Genomic DNA, 19,012 nt, shown 5'->3' on the forward strand with positions numbered 1-19,012 from the left:
AGACACATTGCAGAGAGTTATGAAGACTAGTGGTTGTTTACCAAGCGTTTGGACATCCTCGGAGATGGCTTGCTAGGCGATGGCTTCGTAGGATATGGCTTCCTAGGCGATGGGTTGCTAGGCGCTGGCTTGCTAGGCGATGGGTGGCTAGGCGCTGGCTTGCTCGCAGATGGATCTCCATGCTCAGCTTGGACGGTTGAATCCCCACGGGAATTTTTAAGCTCAGACTGCACTCCCTCAAATTTTTCATCCATCTTTTTCTCTAGCCTCTCTTCCATCGCAGCAAAACCTTGCTGAAACAACTGCGTCACAAAAGTCTTCATATCTTCATCAAAGGGCGCCTGTTGTGGTCTAGTATGTAGGACCTTATGCTTCCTTTTTTCCATTCGACGATCAGGGAGCCTCTTCTTTCCCTTTGTATCTCTCGCCCTTATGGTTGCTGATCCTTTTGGAGTTTGAAACTCCTCATCACTCCCACTTGCTTCATTGCTCCCAGCTGCTTCATCGCTCCCACCTTCACCATCCTTGTTGTTAGGCTCTTCATCACTCCCACTTTCTCCCTCATGCGTAGCTACTTTCTCCTTCTCACCTTCTTTGTTATCAACCCCAAAAGAAAAGACTGGTGTCTCTTCGTACTCCCAATTATGACCACTGAAGTCAAACTGCTTCATTATCATCTGCATGAGAAGCTTGACTCTATCATCCTCTACCTCATCTCGTCTGCTAAATTGAAGACTTTCACGCACTGTATAATTCCCTGTCCACGAGATGTATGGATATATGTCATCCTACACAAGAAAGGTGAAAAGAGTCAATCATTAATACAAACATTTGTTTGTTTTTCTACTTGTTAAAATAAATATTTACCTTGGGTGTTAAGATGTTCTCCAACTTGTTGAGCTCCTCGTACGAAATCTTTGCAGCTCCCATCCAGTTTACACATCTAGGACCGTTCTTAAAACTTTTGTTCAGTTTTCTTCCACAGAGCTTTCCAAGCTTTGGTATTGCTTCCATAGCCCATATCTGAAGACCGTAGGTGAAGCCATCTAACACGTAACTCTTTGGATTCTCCTTCAGTTTATCTCGTTTTTCAGCTATTGACTCGCATAGAAGGTCAAAAGAAGCAACTCCCCAAGGGTAGTTTCGAACCTGCTCAAGATCCATCACCAACTTCACGTACTTGATGGGGATAGGTGCCTTCTCATCTCTCCCGCAAACCATACAAACAATGATGCAAAGATACACCAGCCTGATTCGATCAGCATTACTCCACTTCTTAACAGCTGCCCTGTGATGTTCCCACAGCTCGAAAATAGAAATCCCCTTATTTGTCCTGATCACTAAGCTCCAGAAACCACCATCATCATCCCAGTCAACCAACTCCTTAAGTGAGAGACTAGTATCGCACTGAAGCCCGGTAACTGCGTGGAACTCAAGCAATGAAAATCGGAGAGGTCTTCTCGCAAAGACAAACCAGAGCTCATGATCTTTGTAAGTCAACAGCTCCCTACACAAGAAGCCGTGTATCACTCTCGCCGAGAATCCCAAACCATTATCGAACAGCTTAAAAATCTGAGCAAAAACAGGATCTTTCTTCACTGTCTCCAACTCCTTTGGCAACCACTCCATCAATCTTTTGAAATAGCGTACCATCTTGCAGTTGTTATTGATCTAATGCACTTGGGTCTCTTCACCCGGCTTAAACAACCGCTTTGGTAACTCCTCAGACATACCTACAATCACAGAAAAAAAGTTTATAATCAGAGCACAAACAAAGAAAGAAGAAGATTTGACAAAAAACCAAACCTTTGAATCGGAAAACAACAAAAACGAATCTATTTGTCAATTTTCCCTCTTTCAAAAAAGGACCAAAATCGAAGATAAGAAACTAAAATCAAAACACCCAAACAATAACATCCATGAATTGCGTAATGTATAAGGAGATTAATCAACCCATTCAAGTAATTTAGATTAAGAAATAAGAGAAATCGGATTTAAGTGATGAGAAACTTTAAGAAATCTAGGGTTAAGAGAATCAAAACAAGTAATCGCAAACTCACCTTCTTAGAAACGTGAGATGTTGATGAAATTGATGGTGGAAGAAGAAGAAGAGCGTCCGACGATGTCGTAGAGTAAGAACAAATCTCCAATTCTTCAGGCTGATAACGAAGAGAATGACGAAAATAACTAGATTAGAGATGAAAAATGAAAGTTAAAGAGTGAAGAAACGATATGGCTTTGTTCTTACCCAAAATCGCCATTGGAGGAGCTTCAAGCTTTCGACGGAGAAGATGAGAGAGGTTCGTTAATCTCTAGGGTAAATCGACTTTTGTTTCTACTTTTTTTATTGTTTTTCCTTTATTTTTACTTTCTGTTTTTACTTTTTTTTTTGTTTTTTAAAAGTGGTTAAATATATTTCAAAATATTAATATTAATTATATAAATCTTAACTATGCTAATTTGAGGGCAATATGGTATTTAAAAAATTATAAATCCTACTTACCTAAATAATTTTCAAAAAGTCCTATTCTGACAAATCGAAATATAAAATGTCTTTATTTTCCAATTTTCCCTTAAATTTATGACTCATTAATCAAAAATTATAATAATATGAAAAATAAGAAAATTGTCTAAAACCATGGAGAATATGACAAATAAGCAAATTCAATTCTCAAATAATAGTATAGATTAAGATTAACTTAATATCTAATAAATACTTAAAAAGTGTGTGATGTGATATAACCTGTACATTGTCAAAATTGTGAAATAAAAATTAGATTCGGCCCTTATTACATTTAATACTCGAGTAATCGATGTGTTTTCAATAAATTACAAGTTTTATTTACGCAACTCCAAATCAAGATTTCACATTTTCTCTCATAAATCTAACCCAAAACAATATATCAACTTATACATAAATTATAAATACATATTTATAATTCTAAGAGGATAAGCCAAACTATATCTATACTATTATTTGCCGATTTTTCGCATTCAACCTCTCATGTTAAAAGTTAGAGCGGTTAAAGTCAATATTGTGGGCTGAGGCACAAATATTGTGGGCTGAGGCACAAATATTGAATGAACAGAGGACAACGCCACAAATTGTAAATACGATAATGCCGTCAATTCCAGGAAGATGGTGTTTTTTCGGATGGCTCATGGAAAGAGGGTTATACCTTTACTGGACAAGGTTGGTTCAACACCTTAGAAAGATTTGATGGATTGTTGGGGGCAAGGAATGTTAGGGCTAGTCTCTCCCCCCTTCATGCGGAGATGGAAGCGCTACTCTGGGCAATGAAAAGTATGAAGAATTTACGTTAATATCAGGTTACGTTTGCAACGGATTGTTCTCAACTGGTGAAGATGGTTTCGGAACCAGAAGAATGACCAGCTTTTGCAAATTATTTGGAAGATGTCAAGCTTCTGAAAGAGAGTTTCACCCGATCAGAGATTATCTATGTACCAAAGACGCAAAATTCAAAGGCGGATGGACTAGCACGCAATGTTAGGAAGCAACCGTATTTTGTCGTTCACATGGATACTGTCACCCGGTTTGGTTTTATAAGTTGATGACAAAAAAAAAATGCGGCTAAAGTCTTTAATACCTTTAATGAAGAATTAAAAATTTAATATATAATTAACCATAAATTGAAAGCTAATTTCATTGATTTAGTAAGGATCATTATCTAAAAATATTTTATTTTAGGATATAAAGCCTTTATTAATCTTAATGAATAATAAGATTTGTTAAAATATAGTTAACCTAAATTTTAAAACAAATTAGATTGATTCAATAATTATCATCATCTAAAAATAGTTTATACTGTGTTAAAAAATATTTATCAATATTAATGAATGATTAGATTTGTTAATCTATAATTAGCCTTCAATTAAAAATGAATTTCATTGATTTGATAATTATCATACTATAAAAATAGTTTACATTGTGTTATCCAAAAAATATTCTTCATAGAAAAACTTATAAAAATTAAAAAGAAAGATAAATCCATATATATATTTTGCATACAATTTTAATTATAAATGAGTATTTTCAAGTTTATTTAACGCTATAAAAATAGTTTTATTATACTAAAAAAATATCATATATAAAGAATTTGATATTTAATTTATTACTAAATATTTTAAACGCATTGAGATTTTCAAGTTTATTTTCTTTAATAAAGATATTATGTTATGATGAAAAACTTTGTATATATAATGATTTCGTTGTTTAAGTTATTATTAAATATTTTGAATATATGAATAATAACATATTCTAATGATATTTGAATTGATACTATAACTATTTATAGATATTTTTAAAGTTTAAAATATTCTGATTTAATCCAATTAGAAATTAAATGGAAAAATGTGTACGACTCAATATTCTCGATTCTTACTTATACCCCATGTTCAAAAACGCGGCCGCCTAGGCAGCCAGAGGTTGACCGTGGCGAATATTCCCGCGTTGACCGCCTAATTTCTGTGTAGCTAGGTGTTGAGCCGTGTTGACCCGCTTAAGACCGTTTAATTTCCGCGTTGATCGCCTAATTTCGCGTAAGTTTTTTTTTTTTTGTCCGTGTAAAGTTGAGATTATATTTTACTCATTATTGATAGATTTTGTGTAATTATTCATTAATAAATAATTATAATTAGCTACTAAACCTAAAACAAACACATAATTACTTCATTTATGGATTTTTCGTACCAAACACACCATAATCTAAATGTTTGATGAATCAAAAAGAAACTGTTTAAAATTTTATATAAAAAGTATATAATTATGTCTAACAACATGTGTCATCGTATTTAAAATTAACTAAATATATTATAAATATATTAAATTGTATTTAAAACTAGGTTCCGCGTAATTTCCGAGTACTTCCGATTTTTTGGTAACTCTCTGTGTTCGGGTTGCCGCCCTGACGTGGTTCCAAACAGGGCTTATACCGCACGTTAACTTTTGACAAAACCACGAGACGTCGTGATTGGCGAATTCCGACCGAACACGCTTTGGTTTTCTGCTGAAACATTTATTTCCGGTCCGTCTAAACCGGGAACAGACACATTCCGACCAAACACGCTTCTTCTCTCCACTTTTGTGTCAGATGATTGTGATCAGAAACAGATATTTCCGCTAAAAGATAGTCCCAAATTAGATTCTTTTGGAGGAGATGAAGTTTAAGTTAGCCACGAGAGAGATTGAAAACATGTGGCTGTGTTATGTAAAGAGACCGAGTCACACGAACAACTCCTCCCACACGCCATTTCTCCTACCACTCGAACCTAACAAACCAAAACCCGCCACGTTTAATCTGAAACCCGAGTTCCCGTGAGTTAGGATCTTTACTTGAAGGAACCAGACATGATCGCAGAGTCACACATACACACACAAACCTTTAGAAGTGTTTTGTCGTCCCCCTCGTATAGAATCCATTGTGGGGCGACACAAACATAATATCTTCTTTTTGCTTATGCTCTTCTTGATCTTCTCTCATAAGATTTGTTTCTTTCAGGTGGATTTAGCTTTCCCATCTAATTAGCAAAGAAAAAAAAAGAAAGAAATTCTACTCTTTTCGATCTAAAGTATTATTTGATCTTGACTTATTTCAGAAGGTAACCAATCATTATTGTTCTTTCTTGAGGTTACGTGTGGGGAAAGGTATTAATATGGTTTGGTTGATCGTAGGGAGAAGAAGACCAAGAAGAAGATAAATTGGAGGAATGAAAGATGAGGCGAAGAGGATAACAATTCCTCCATTGTTCCCAAGGGTTCATGTGAAAGATACTGAACGAGGAGGCTTGTCTCAGCCATTTGATGGCAAAACAATGTCTCCATATAAACATTCCATTCTTCCATCTCCGACCGACAAGATCTCTGATTCTCCTTCCACTCTCTCACTGTCTCTTCCTCCTCCAGCCAACAACGCTTGTCTCGTGAGTTATTTGCTCACTTTTTAATCTTCAAGTTCTTGATTATGTATGTGCCATTTGCATACTCTTGGTGAGATGAAGAATTGATCAAAACAGAATGAACATTGTCCATATTGAATATGACTTCTTGTTGAATACTTTTTTTTTATTTTTTTCAGCAGACTGATCGATCTGAAATGAATCAGTTATCACCAAACTACAACACTTCCCCAGCATCAAATCTTGAAGGGAAGGTGAATAAAAAAGGCATGATTTATCCAAGTCCTAGAGGATCATCAGTTAAACCTAGTTCAATAAAACAAAATGAGTACAACCTTACCAACTTGGATTCTCTTAAGGTTCCTGTTTTTAGACTCCCGGAGACAGATCCAAAAGCAAACACAGATTTGTCACTACAGTTTCATAATAGCAGTACCAGTAAATCAAGAGGAGAAGCTGCTGGTTTCAAACCTCTCCTGAACAATCTTGATATTCGAGAATTACTTTTGCCACTACAGTGTTTGGAAGATGAAAGCAATAATGGGTCTCTTAGTGTGATGAAAACTCAACTGTATAGAAGAAGAACCCCCAAAACTGTGCCTCCATGTGAACAAGATGCCTCAGACTGCTCTGCAATAGACTCTTTGTCTGGTATGAGTGCAACTTCTAATGATGTTGCCAGAGTGATAGGTGAGAAGAGATTTTGGAAGATGAGAGCTTATATGATCAGGTATGTATCCGTCTCACTTGCTATATCAATCTCTCTCTCTTTTGCTATGATTCCAGATTCATAAATATTTTGCTGTATTTTCAGTCAGCAGAAGATCTTTGCCACTCAAGTCTTTGAGCTGCATAGACTGATAATGGTAAAGTTGCTAATAACTAGATTGTTTCAATGCTTCCTAATGCCTTTCAGCTTCCATCTGATCTCACCATGAACCTGAACAAAATGCAGGTTCAGAAAATGGTTGCAAAGTCGCCAAACTTGGTTCTCAAAAATAAGATCAATGGTGGTTCAAAGTTTAAAAGACCAAACACCGAGAATCAAAAACCTGTAACCGAAGCCTATCCAGAGCATATGAAACCAAAGATTCCTTTACCATTCATAAGCAAAGAGCTCATGACCCCAATTTGGCAACAACAGCTACTTCCTCCACAAGAAAACCAGTGGTTAGTTCCTGTAATGTCTCCTTCAGAAGGTCTGGTCTATAAACCATACGCAGGTCCATGTCCTCCTCCTCCTTCAGCTTTCATGGTTCCTATTTATGGACAAGATTCGCCCTCCAGGTTCCCTGCTTCTACTCAGTTTAGCCACAACTGCTTCCCACCGAGGACAGCAGTACTTGACCAGACAAACCCGTTTGGTCAGCTTCAAAGATGGTCAAGCACATCTAGCCACATGACTCAAGCGATTCCGTTTTCGTTAAAGAAGTCTCAGGAGTCTAATGACAGTGAGGTACATGGAAGTACAGCTTCAAGTCCACCAGAGAAGCATAAATTTGATGTTCTTCCACTTTTTCCTACAGAGCCTACTCATCACACTGATGAGTATGAGCAGAAACAGCAACCACTTTCTGGTGCCATTAAAGCCATTCCTCATAACTCAACATCTGCCTCTGAATCTGCTGCAAGAATTTTCCGTTCTATTCAGGAAGAAAGGAGGGACTCAGATCATATGATTAGTTAGTTTTCTTACTTTCTCCACATTCTTTTTCTTTATAATTTCTTCTTCTTATACCTTAGATTTTATACTATTTACTCTTCATGAGAAGATGTAAATCAATACTGTCACTATACATAAAGCATACACACATCTTATACTGATATTGTATTGACAAACAGCAAATAAATGATAGATTCTTTTGTTCTATTAATAACATTCCAATTTTGAAGGGTTATGGAAATGCCAGAACAACAAAACAAGAAGACTATAATTAACTCTGGAATTGACTTAAATTTCAGTGAACTAGTAAAAAAGTCACATTAGTTGGGCCAGACAAAATGTCTTTAGTAGATAAAGATGTTATCTTAAAGGGAAAAAGAATATCGGATTTTGAGGTAGTATAAATACAAGTTTAAGGGGTTGTAAATAATTCATTCTCATCATCAGTATACAAATCCTAAAATGAGTATTTGCCTCAATCATGTCTTCTCTCTTAGTTTCTTTGCTTTCTTCTGTGGGTAATTTGTGTTTGTTCACAACAAGATTATGATGCTTAGAGACTAAACAATACCAGTCCTCTATCCATATTCATCTGTAAAGTTAAATTTTATTAGCCATTGAAGTAATGATATATATGTAGAAGGAGACAACAATGATCAGTTGTGTCCACGCAAAAACAAAGCTACACTCAAAATAAAAAGACATTTCAAAATAAAAACCAATAACCAAAATAGCACATCGTTTAGAAACCAGGAACCTTTGAGGAATGTTCTCTGAAACTCTCATCTGTGTTCGGTATCTACTTTTTGGAAACAGAGAGGTTTTTCTTTTGTCATCTGTAAATTTGATTTGACCACCAAAGGTGAACAAGTTCAGTACACACCATCATCCCTGTAGAGGGTGAATTCGACCATCCCTCAAGGTCCGAAGAACTGACGACCCGGTCCCCGAAGAACAGACAGCCCGGCCCACGGAGGACAAAACAATGGCTCGGAGTGGTGGCTCAAAGCGCGTGTCTCTCGGCGTAACATGAGAGAGCTTTTGGTCGATTCCTCGGCTAAGCGTCCCCGACTAAACGGCTCCCCGAGACAGCATGGGCTTCTCGGCCCAGCGAGTTAGAAGCCCACGAAGACGATGCAAACTAGATCATGGGAGAGCACGAGGTTAGTTATATAAGGTGAGGGAGATGTAACGTAAGGGGATCCGAAATCACTGATACACACTGGGCAGCTAGATTAGGGTTTTACCTTTGTTATCTCGCCTTGTTGTATCTCTCCGGTAAAGCCTCCGAGGCTCCAGTACCTTTCCTTTCACGCATTTCCTTTCCTTGTAACCGACGAAACATTCTTCCGACCATTAATAAGACGTCTTTGCTTAAACCCACTTCTAAGACCGAACGTTCTCTCGTTCTATACCGTTTTCCGATCAAACAGTTGGCGCCCACCGTGGGACCTTTAGCAAAGTAACGTCGACAAGATGGCGACGAGTAACGACGGCTCTTCCTCTGGAGAAGAGCGTGAAGCTCCTGAAGTAACGCCGGCGTCCTTCCCTGTGACTCCGACGCCACTTCCACCTGCTTCCATAGAAGCTATCATGGCGCGCCTTGCGCAGCAAGATGCAGCCCAGAAAGCGGCGACAGACCAAATCGCGGCGCTCGCAAATATCTTAGCTCCTCTCGCTGCGAACGTGGAAGCCTCGACGACGCAATACCGAAGACATCTGTTTAACAAAGAGAGAGCGACTGGCGCAGCACCGACGCAAGCTGCCGACCAAGACGTCGACGACGACGTGGCCCAAACCCCTGGGGGTCTTGACGCGCAAACGATAAACGAGCTCGCCGCGTTGAAACAGTCGGTTCTCGATATAAACTCCAAGATTCATCACGTAACTACGTCCGCTCCCCAGATCGAGCGGGTCCTCGCGGAGTCTCTCCGGACACCGTTCACTGAGAAAATAACGAAGGTTCGCCTCCGAAAGATGGAAAAGCTCTGTCTTCCGACCTTCGACGGTGTTTCCGACCCTTCTGCTCACGTCACATCCTTCAATATCGCGATGCGACGCGCGAACCTTTCTGATGAAGAAAAAGACACCGGTTTTTGTCAACTTTTTGTCGAAACCCTAGAGGGCATCGCTCTTAACTGGTTCACCGGCCTTCAGAAGAACTCCGTCGATAGTTTTCACGACCTCTCAACGGCTTTCCTCAAAAATTACATCATGTTCACTCGACAGGAGGCCACCGCCACGGATCTCTGGAATCTCAACCATGCAAACGGGCAAAGCTTGAGAGATTTTATGGAAAAGTTCAAATCTATTGTCTCGAAAGTCGACGTACCGGACCACATAGCCGTGGAGTCATTGATGAACACCCTCCATATTAAGTCGCCATTCCGGGCTGACCTTCACCGACACCCAACGAGATCGGTACCGGATGCAATCGCTCGATCCAACAACTTCATTCGAATGGAAGAGGATACCAAAGCTAAGGCGGCGAAAGAAGCAGCGGGAAAACAGACTCCCGCCCGGACGAACGACACTCGTCATGAACCACACCAACATTCTACAGGTGGCAAGCCCAACCAGAAGAAGGGTTATATGAACGCTGTGGACGATGGAGAACCCTCAGGCTCCGCCATTGTGGTGCGAGAGAAGGGATGGAATCATTGGGATCGAGACACCAACCAGCAGAAGTCTAGTTCTCCCGAACCAACAAGCTCAAGTATTACGGAGCCGAGCAAATGGTGTTCTTATCATGAAGTCAAATCACACGACACAAAGGATTGCAAAGTTCTTTACAGACATTTCCTCAAGTCCATCGAAAGTGGGAAAATCGAGATAGAATCTCCTCAGCAGAAGCCGAAAAACAATAAGAGTTGGAGCAAAAACAAAGAGAAGAAGACTCAGAAGTCTCAAGCAAAAGCCCCTCAGAAAGAAGAGCAAGCTAATCCAGAGCGAGCCACAATAAACAATCTCAACCTCGAAGGTGAATCAACTGATGAAGAACCACCTAAGAACCGGCGACGGGTGGAAATGATACTCCCTCGACAGGCTGATTCCTCGGATGACGAAATTCCACCGGTACCGAGGGACTTGCGCGAAAAATTGGGAAGAAAAACAGATTCCAAGGACTTACGCACCTTTTTGGAGCGGAAGGTCGAAATGGTACAAAAGAACGAGGCGGACCTCAGAACGTCCCTCGACGAGTCTAAAGCAAGAAAGACTACCTGCATCACTACCTGCATCGGAGCTGCTCCACACCTTCAACCTCAACCCGCAGATTTACGTGAGCATATCAACTCCAAAGCCGAATACTTGCGCGTCAAGCTTAGTCAGCCCAAGCAACATGATTTACGACCGTGCCTCGAAGCGAAACGACAAGCGCAACGAGAATTGATGAAAGCTACGAACACCCCGCACCTCAACGTCATAATGGGTGGTTCACCTCCTTGTGGGGACTCGGTAAGAGCAGTTAAAGATTATAGACGACAAGCTGTCACCGCCCAAAAGTGGCCTTCGCAAGTCGAAGCAGACCATCGAATCTCCTTCTCGGTGGCCGACACTCACGGCATCAGCATGCGGCATAATGACCCGCTCCTAATCGATATTGGAATTGGCGAATGCCAGGTCACAAAGGTTCTCGTTGACACGGGCAGCTCAGTCGACCTTATCTTTCGGGACACGCTCGACAAAATGGGGATCGACCTACGTGACATGAAGCCCTCTTCACGCACTCTCACGGGATTCAATGGCTCCTCGGAACAGATGATTGGGACAATTCGTCTCCCAGTTTACGCAGGTGATGTGACCCGCACTGTTAAGTTCTCTGTTATCCGAGCTAAGGCGCCCTACAACGCAATCCTCGGTACGCCTTGGTTACACTCTAGCCATTCCCTCCACCTATCACCAATGCGTTAAGTTTCCTGGGAAAGATGGAACGACGCAGACGACCCGCGGGGATGAACGGGCTGCGAGAGAGCTGCTTATCACCGCGGTCAAGCTACAACAACCACCTTCTCTCGTCAACGCGGTCACCAAACCAATACATAAGATCTACCCTCAGAAGGAAGAAATCCGCGAGGTTCCCATTGATGAAGCTGACCCATCGAAGGTCGTGCGCATTGGCGCTTATCTCTCTGACGAAATGCAGTCACTAATCATTTCTTTCCTCAAAGAGAATGCCTCAACCTTTGCATGGGTAACTTCTGATATGAAAGGAATCGACCCTGCAATAGCATCTCACGAATTAAACGTTGATCCGACGTTCAAGCCTATTCGACAGAAGAGGTGGAAGCTCGGACCCGAACGGTCCAAAGCAGTAAATGAGGAAATTGACAGGTTGCTCGACGCAGGTTTCATCGCTGAGGTACGGTACCCAGAGTGGCTAGCAAACCCTGTCGTCGTAAAAAAGAAAAACGGGAAGTGGTGCATTTGTGTTGACTTCACGGATTTGAACAAAGCCTGTCCAAAAGACAGCCACCCTCTCCCGCATATCGACCGTCTGGTAGAGTCGACTGCCGGCAATGAGCTCCTAACCTTTATGGATGCTTTTTCAGGGTACAATCAAATCATGATGCACACAGACGACCGCAAGAAAATGGCGTTCATAACGGACAGAGGGACGTATTGCTACAAGGTCGTGCCTTTCGGCCTAAAGAACGCATGAGCGACTTACCAGCGTCTGGTCAATAGAATGTTTGCCGACAAACTTGGCAACACTATGGAAGTTTACATCGATGATATGCTGGTTAAATCACTTCGCACCAAGGACCATCTCGACCATTTGCGAGACTGCTTCAAAACGCTGAATGAGTACGGGATGAAGCTCAACCCGGCGAAATGCACCTTCGGCGTCATGTCTGGAGAGTTCCTAGGTTACATTGTTACCCAGCGAGGCATCGAAGCAAACCCAAAACAAATAACGGGAATCCTCGATCTCCCTAGCCCGAAGAACACCTGTGAGGTTCAGCATTTAACCGGAAGGATTGCGGCACTAAACAGGTTCATCTCAAGATCCATAGACAAGTGCCTCCCGTTCTATGAACTCCTGCGGGGAAATAAGAGATTCGTCTGGGACGAAAAATACGAGGAAGCCTTCAATCAGCTCAAGCATTACCTCACAACACGTCCAGTTCTGTCGAAGCCCGAAGTCGGGGACACTCTATCTCTATACATTGCCGTCACCTCCTCCGTAGTTAGCAGCGTCCTAATACGAGAAGACCGTGGCGAACATAAGCCTATTTTCTACATCAGCAAGCGAATGACGGAACCAGAAACGAGAGAACCAACCTTAGAAAAGATGGCCCTCGCCATCATCACTTCGGCAAGAAAACTCCGACCTTTTTTCCAGTCGCACACTATCGAGGTACTCTCCAACCAGCCCCTTAGGACGGTAATGCAAAATACCAACCAATCAGGAAGGCTAACAAAATGGGCAGTGGAGCTTAGCGAACACGACATCATGTACAAGAACCGCACAGCAGCTAAGTCGCAAGCTCTTCCTGATTTCCTGATCGAGCTAACGCCGGAGCTAGAACAAGATCTCGTGCTGCCAAGGCTGAACTGGATATTGCACGTAGATGGTTCATCTACGAACAAAGGTTCAGGGGCAGGCGTACAACTCCAGTCACCAACAGGCAAACTAATCCGACAGTCGTTCAGTTTTGATTTTGCGGCGTCCAAAAACGAAGCCGAATACGAGTCTCTCATCGCAGGCCTTCGTCTCGCTAAAGCAGTAAAGGCTGAACAAGTCAGCGCATACTGTGACTCCCAACTCGTGGTGAGTCAATTTCTCGGAGACTATGACGTCAGGAACAATAGGATGGATGCCTACTTGAAACTCGTCAAAGATATTACACAAGACTTCGAATTCTTCGAGCTCACGAAAGTCCCTCGCAGAGAGAACGTATGTGCGGATGCACTCGCAGCCCTTGGAAGTAAGCTACACGATCAGGTGAAAAGGATAATCCCGATACATAGGATCGAGAAGCCAAGCATCAGCCCAATGACGGAACAACTTGCCATCGCAGCATCTATCACCGACGTCAAGGACATCGACGAAGGGGAACCCCACACAACGGAAGGTCAACTTGATGATTGGCGAACGGAATTCATCGTTTACCTATCCGATGGCATATTACCCACAGAGAAGTGGGAAGCAAGACAACTCAAAAGACGCAGTGCACATTTCGTCGTCATGGACGGAACAATCCATCGATGGACTGCAACAAAAGTAATCCTTAGGTGTATCTTTGGAGACGAAACAAGGCTGGTCATGGCCGAAACACATGAAGGAGCAGCAGACAATCATTCGGGAGGACGAGCTCTCGCACTAAAAGTAAAAAGCCTCGGTTTCTATTGGCCAACAATGAACGCGGATTGCGAATCCTATGTCAAGAAATGCGACAAGTGCCAACGACACGCTTCAACCATACACAGCCCGATGGAATTGCTCCATACCTTGACGGCGCCATACCCCTTCATGCGATGGGGAATGGATATCACCGGGCCAATGCCGAGCTCTCGACAGAAGAGATTCATCCTAGTCTTAACAGATTACTTCACTAAATGGGTGGAAGCAGAAGCCTACGCCATCATTACCGACAAGGAGGTGCAGAAGTTCGTTTGGAAAAACATCATCTGCAGGCACGGGCTCCCATATGAGATAGTCACGAACAACGGATCCCAATTTATCTCCCACAACTTCAAAGAGTTCGGCGACAGATGGAGAATTCGACTCAACATGTCCACACCGAGAAACCCACAGAGCAACGGTCAAGCCGAGTCCACAAACAAGACAATCATCGACGGACTCAAGAAACGACTCGACTTGAAGAAGGGTTGCTGAGACGATGAACTGGATGGGGTCCTCTGGTCCCATAGAACAACACCTCGCGGAGCAACGAAAGCCACCCCCTTCTTGATGGCCTATGGAGTCGAAGCAACGGCACCTGCTGAGGTAAACGTGACGAGTTTACGCCATTCCAAAATTCCGCAGAACGTCGAACTTAACCAAGATATGCTCCTTGATGCACTGGATGATATAGAAGAAAGACGCTACCAAGCGTTGCTTCGTATCCAAAACTATCAGCACCAGATCGAAAGCTACTACAACAAGAAGGTTAAGTCCCGCCCCCTCGAATTGGGAAATCTGGTCCTCCATAAGAGTGTTCGAAAACACTAAGGAACGGAAGGCCGGAAAACTCAGAGCCAACTGGGAAGGACCCTACAAGATCATCGAAGTCGTAAAACCCGGAGTCTACCACCTCGAAACTTCAACCGGCGAAGCGGTGCCGCGAGCCTGGAACTCAAAGCACCTCCGACTCTTCCACAACTAAAAGCACCAAGAGCAGATGAACGACCAACAGTTACACTCACTTGCTTAAAAAAAAAAAACACTTCCCCGAGTAAATGCGCTCTCAGCCACTTTACTCAGAAAACAAAGAACTACGAATGGCTTGATCCTCTACAAAGGATGTACGTAGGCAGCCTTAACGGGCCCAGCTGTAACAAAAAAAAAAACAAAAAAAAACACACTTCCCCGAGAAGTCGCACAATCCATGCGATGCCCACATGAGTTCGCCCCGGAATCTCGAGACACGCGTACCGACACTCGCACCCCACAGCCGAGTATGTCCTGATAAGACATTTACTCGCGGGAATCCGGTCATATCACAATATTAACTGATACGTCCGAAATGATGACTCCTATCCATTTCATAATTTGCTAAGTAAGGTTTGGCCGACCGAACGCTTAGAAATTACTTTGAGATCGAGTTAGGAACCGTTGTCATTTAAAAATTATCTTTCACAGTCTAAATTTATCCTATTTTGACTCGTATCTAATCGATATACGGCGTCAAGCAAACGAGGAAACTTGACAAACGACCAAACGACACCCGACCACTAGTTATTAAATTCGCAGCCCGTACGAGTCAACATCGAAAAACTACTATATCACTGTCTCGATACGGCTTGAATCACATACTCTATAATAGCTTGCAGTCAAAACATCTACTGAGTTTCCTAAAAACCAGCGCAAAACCTACACCTTTTTGGACCGCAACTCCCCGAGTTATCGATATAAACTCCAAGATTCATCACGTAACTACGTCCGCTCCCCAGATCGAGCGGGTCCTCGCGGAGTCTCTCTGGACACCGTTCACTGAGAAAATAACGAAGGTTCGCCTCCGAAAGATGGAAAAGCTCTGTCTTCCGACCTTCGACGGTGTTTCCGACCCTTCTGCTCACGTCACATCCTTCAATATCGCGATGCGACGCACGAACCTTTCTGATGAAGAAAAAGACACCGGTTTTTGTCAACTTTTTGTCGAAACCCTAGAGGGCATCGCTCTTAACTGGTTCACCGGCCTTCAGAAGAACTCCGTCGATAGTTTTCACGACCTCTCAACGGCTTTCCTCAAAAATTACATCATGTTCACTCGACAGGAGGCCACCGCCACGGATCTCTGGAATCTCAACCATGCAAACGGGCAAAGCTTGAGAGATTTTATGGAAAAGTTCAAATCTATTGTCTCGAAAGTCGACGTACCGGACCACATAGCCGTGGAGTCATTGATGAACACCCTCCATATTAAGTCGCCATTCCGGGCTGACCTTCACCGACACCCAACGAGATCGGTACCGGATGCAATCGCTCGATCCAACAACTTCATTCGAATGGAAGAGGATACCAAAGCTAAGGCGGCGAAAGAAGCAGCGGGAAAACAGACTCCCGCCCGGACGAACGACACTCGTCATGAACCACACCAACATTCTACAGGTGGCAAGCCCAACCAGAAGAAGGGTTATATGAACGCTGTGGACGATGGAGAACCCTCAGGCTCCGCCATTGTGGTGCGAGAGAAGGGATGGAATCATTGGGATCGAGACACCAACCAGCAGAAGTCTAGTTCTCCCGAACCAACAAGCTCAAGTATTACGGAGCCGAGCAAATGGTGTTCTTATCATGAAGTCAAATCACACGACACAAAGGATTGCAAAGTTCTTTACAGACATTTCCTCAAGTCCATCGAAAGTGGGAAAATCGAGATAGAATCTCCTCAGCAGAAGCCAAAAAACAATAAGAGTTGGAGCAAAAACAAAGAGAAGAAGACTCAGAAGTCTCAAGCAAAAGCCCCTCAGAAAGAAGAGCAAGCTAATCCAGAGCGAGCCACAATAAACAATCTCAACCTCGAAGGTGAATCAACTGATGAAGAACCACCTAAGAACCGGCGACGGGTGGAAATGATACTCCCTCGACAGGCTGATTCCTCGGATGACGAAATTCCACCGGTACCGAGGGACTTGCGCGAAAAATTGGGAAGAAAAACAGATTCCAAAGACTTACGCACCTTTTTGGAGCGGAAGGTCGAAATGGTACAAAAGAACGAGGCGGACCTCAGGACGTCCCTCGACGAGTCTAAAGCAAGAAAGACTACCTGCATCGGAGCTGCTCCACACCTTCAACCTCAACCCGCAGATTTACGTGAGCATATCAACTCCAAAGCCGAATACTTGCGCGTCAAGCTTAGTCAGCCCAAGCAACATGATTTACGACCGTGCCTCGAAGCGAAACGACAAGCGCAACGAGAATTGATGAAAGCTACGAACACCCCGCACCTCAACGTCATAATGGGTGGTTCACCTCCTTGCGGGGACTCGGTAAGAGCAGTTAAAGATTATAGACGACAAGCTGTCACCGCCCAAAAGTGGCCTTCGCAAGTCGAAGCAGACCATCGAATCTCCTTCTCGGTGGCCGACACTCACGGCATCAGCATGCGGCATAATGACCCGCTCCTAATCGATATTGGAATTGGCGAATGCCAGGTCACAAAGGTTCTCGTTGACATGGGCAGCTCAGTCGACCTTATCTTTCGGGACACGCTCGACAAAATGGGGATCGACCTACGTGACATGAATCCCTCTTCACGCACTCTCACGGGATTCAATGGCTCCTCGGAACAGATGATTGGGACAATTCGTCTCCCAGTTTACGCAGGTGATGTGACCCGCACTGTTAAGTTCTCTGTTATCCGAGCTAAGGCGCCCTACAACGCAATCCTCGGTACGCCTTGGTTACACTCTAGCCATTCCCTCCACCTATCACCAATGCGTTAAGTTTCCTGGGAAAGATGGAACGACGCAGACGACCCGCGGGGATCAACGGGCTGCGAGAGAGCTGCTTATCACCGCGGTCAAGCTACAACAACCACCTTCTCTCGTCAACGCGGTCACCAAACCAATACATAAGATCTACCCTCAGAAGGAAGAAATCCGCGAGGTTCCCATTGATGAAGCTGACCCATCGAAGGTCGTGCGCATTGGCGCTTATCTCTCTGACGAAATGCAGTCACTAATCATTTCTTTCCTCAAAGAGAATGCCTCAACCTTTGCATGGGTAACTTCTGATATGAAAGGAATCGACCCTGCAATAGCATCTCACGAATTAAAAGTTGATCCGACGTTCAAGCCTATTCGACAGAAGAGGCGGAAGCTCGGACCCGAATGGTCCAAAGCAGTAAATGAGGAAGTTGACAGGTTGCTCGACGCAGGTTTCATCGCTGAGGTACGGTACCCAGAGTGGCTAGCAAACCCTGTCGTCGTAAAAAAGAAAAACGGGAAGTGGTGCACTTGTGTTGACTTCACGGATTTGAACAAAGCCTGTCCAAAAGACAGCCACCCTCTCCCGCATATCGACCGTCTGGTAGAGTCGACTGCCGGCAATGAGCTCCTAACCTTTATGGATGCTTTTTCAGGGTACAATCAAATCATGATGCACACAGACGACCGCAAGAAAATGGCGTTCATAACGGACAGAGGGACGTATTGCTACAAGGTCGTGCCTTTCGGCCTAAAGAACGCATGAGCGACTTACCAGCGTCTGGTCAATAGAATGTTTGCCGACAAACTTGGCAACACTATGGAAGTTTACATCGATGATATGCTGGTCAAATCACTTCGCGCCAAGGACCATCTCGACCATTTGCGAGACTGCTTCAAAACGCTGAACGAGTACGGGATGAAGCTCAACCCGGCGAAATGCACCTTCGGCGTCATGTCTGGAGAGTTCCTAGGTTACATTGTTACCCAGCGAGGCATCGAAGCAAACCCAAAACAAATAACGGCAATCCTCGATCGCCCTAGCCCGAAGAACACCTGCGAGGTTCAGCATTTAACCGGAAGGATTGCGGCACTAAACAGGTTCATCTCAAGATCCATAGACAAGTGCCTCCCGTTCTATGAACTCCTGCGGGGAAATAATAGATTCGTCTGGGACGAAAAATACGAGGAAGCCTTCAATCAGCTCAAGCATTACCTCACAACACGTCCAGTTCTGTCGAAGCCCGAAGTCGGGGACACTCTATCTCTATACATTGCCGTCACCTCCTCCGTAGTTAGCAGCGTCCTTATACGAGAAGACCGTTGCGAACATAAGCC

The 19,012-nt window shown here is 43.5% G+C and overlaps 1 protein-coding gene across 1 annotated transcript; it reads left to right on the top strand.

Moving 5' to 3' along the window:
- Nucleotides 1-4,913: 4,913 nt before the first annotated feature.
- On the top strand, nucleotides 4,914-7,790 carry LOC106376922 (ELF3-like protein 2). Its single transcript, XM_022695134.2, has 6 exons — nucleotides 4,914-5,441; nucleotides 5,520-5,619; nucleotides 5,693-5,940; nucleotides 6,096-6,646; nucleotides 6,731-6,782; nucleotides 6,872-7,790. The coding sequence occupies exons 3-6, from the start codon at nucleotides 5,728-5,730 to the stop codon at nucleotides 7,601-7,603; spliced, it is 1,548 nt and encodes a 515-aa protein (XP_022550855.2). The 5' UTR covers nucleotides 4,914-5,441; nucleotides 5,520-5,619; nucleotides 5,693-5,727; the 3' UTR covers nucleotides 7,604-7,790.
- The last annotated feature ends 11,222 nt before the right edge of the window (nucleotides 7,791-19,012 follow it).

The sequence above is a fragment of the Brassica napus genome, chromosome C1 (genome assembly GCF_020379485.1).
Source record: "Brassica napus cultivar Da-Ae chromosome C1, Da-Ae, whole genome shotgun sequence".
Lineage (NCBI taxonomy): Eukaryota > Viridiplantae > Streptophyta > Magnoliopsida > Brassicales > Brassicaceae > Brassica > Brassica napus.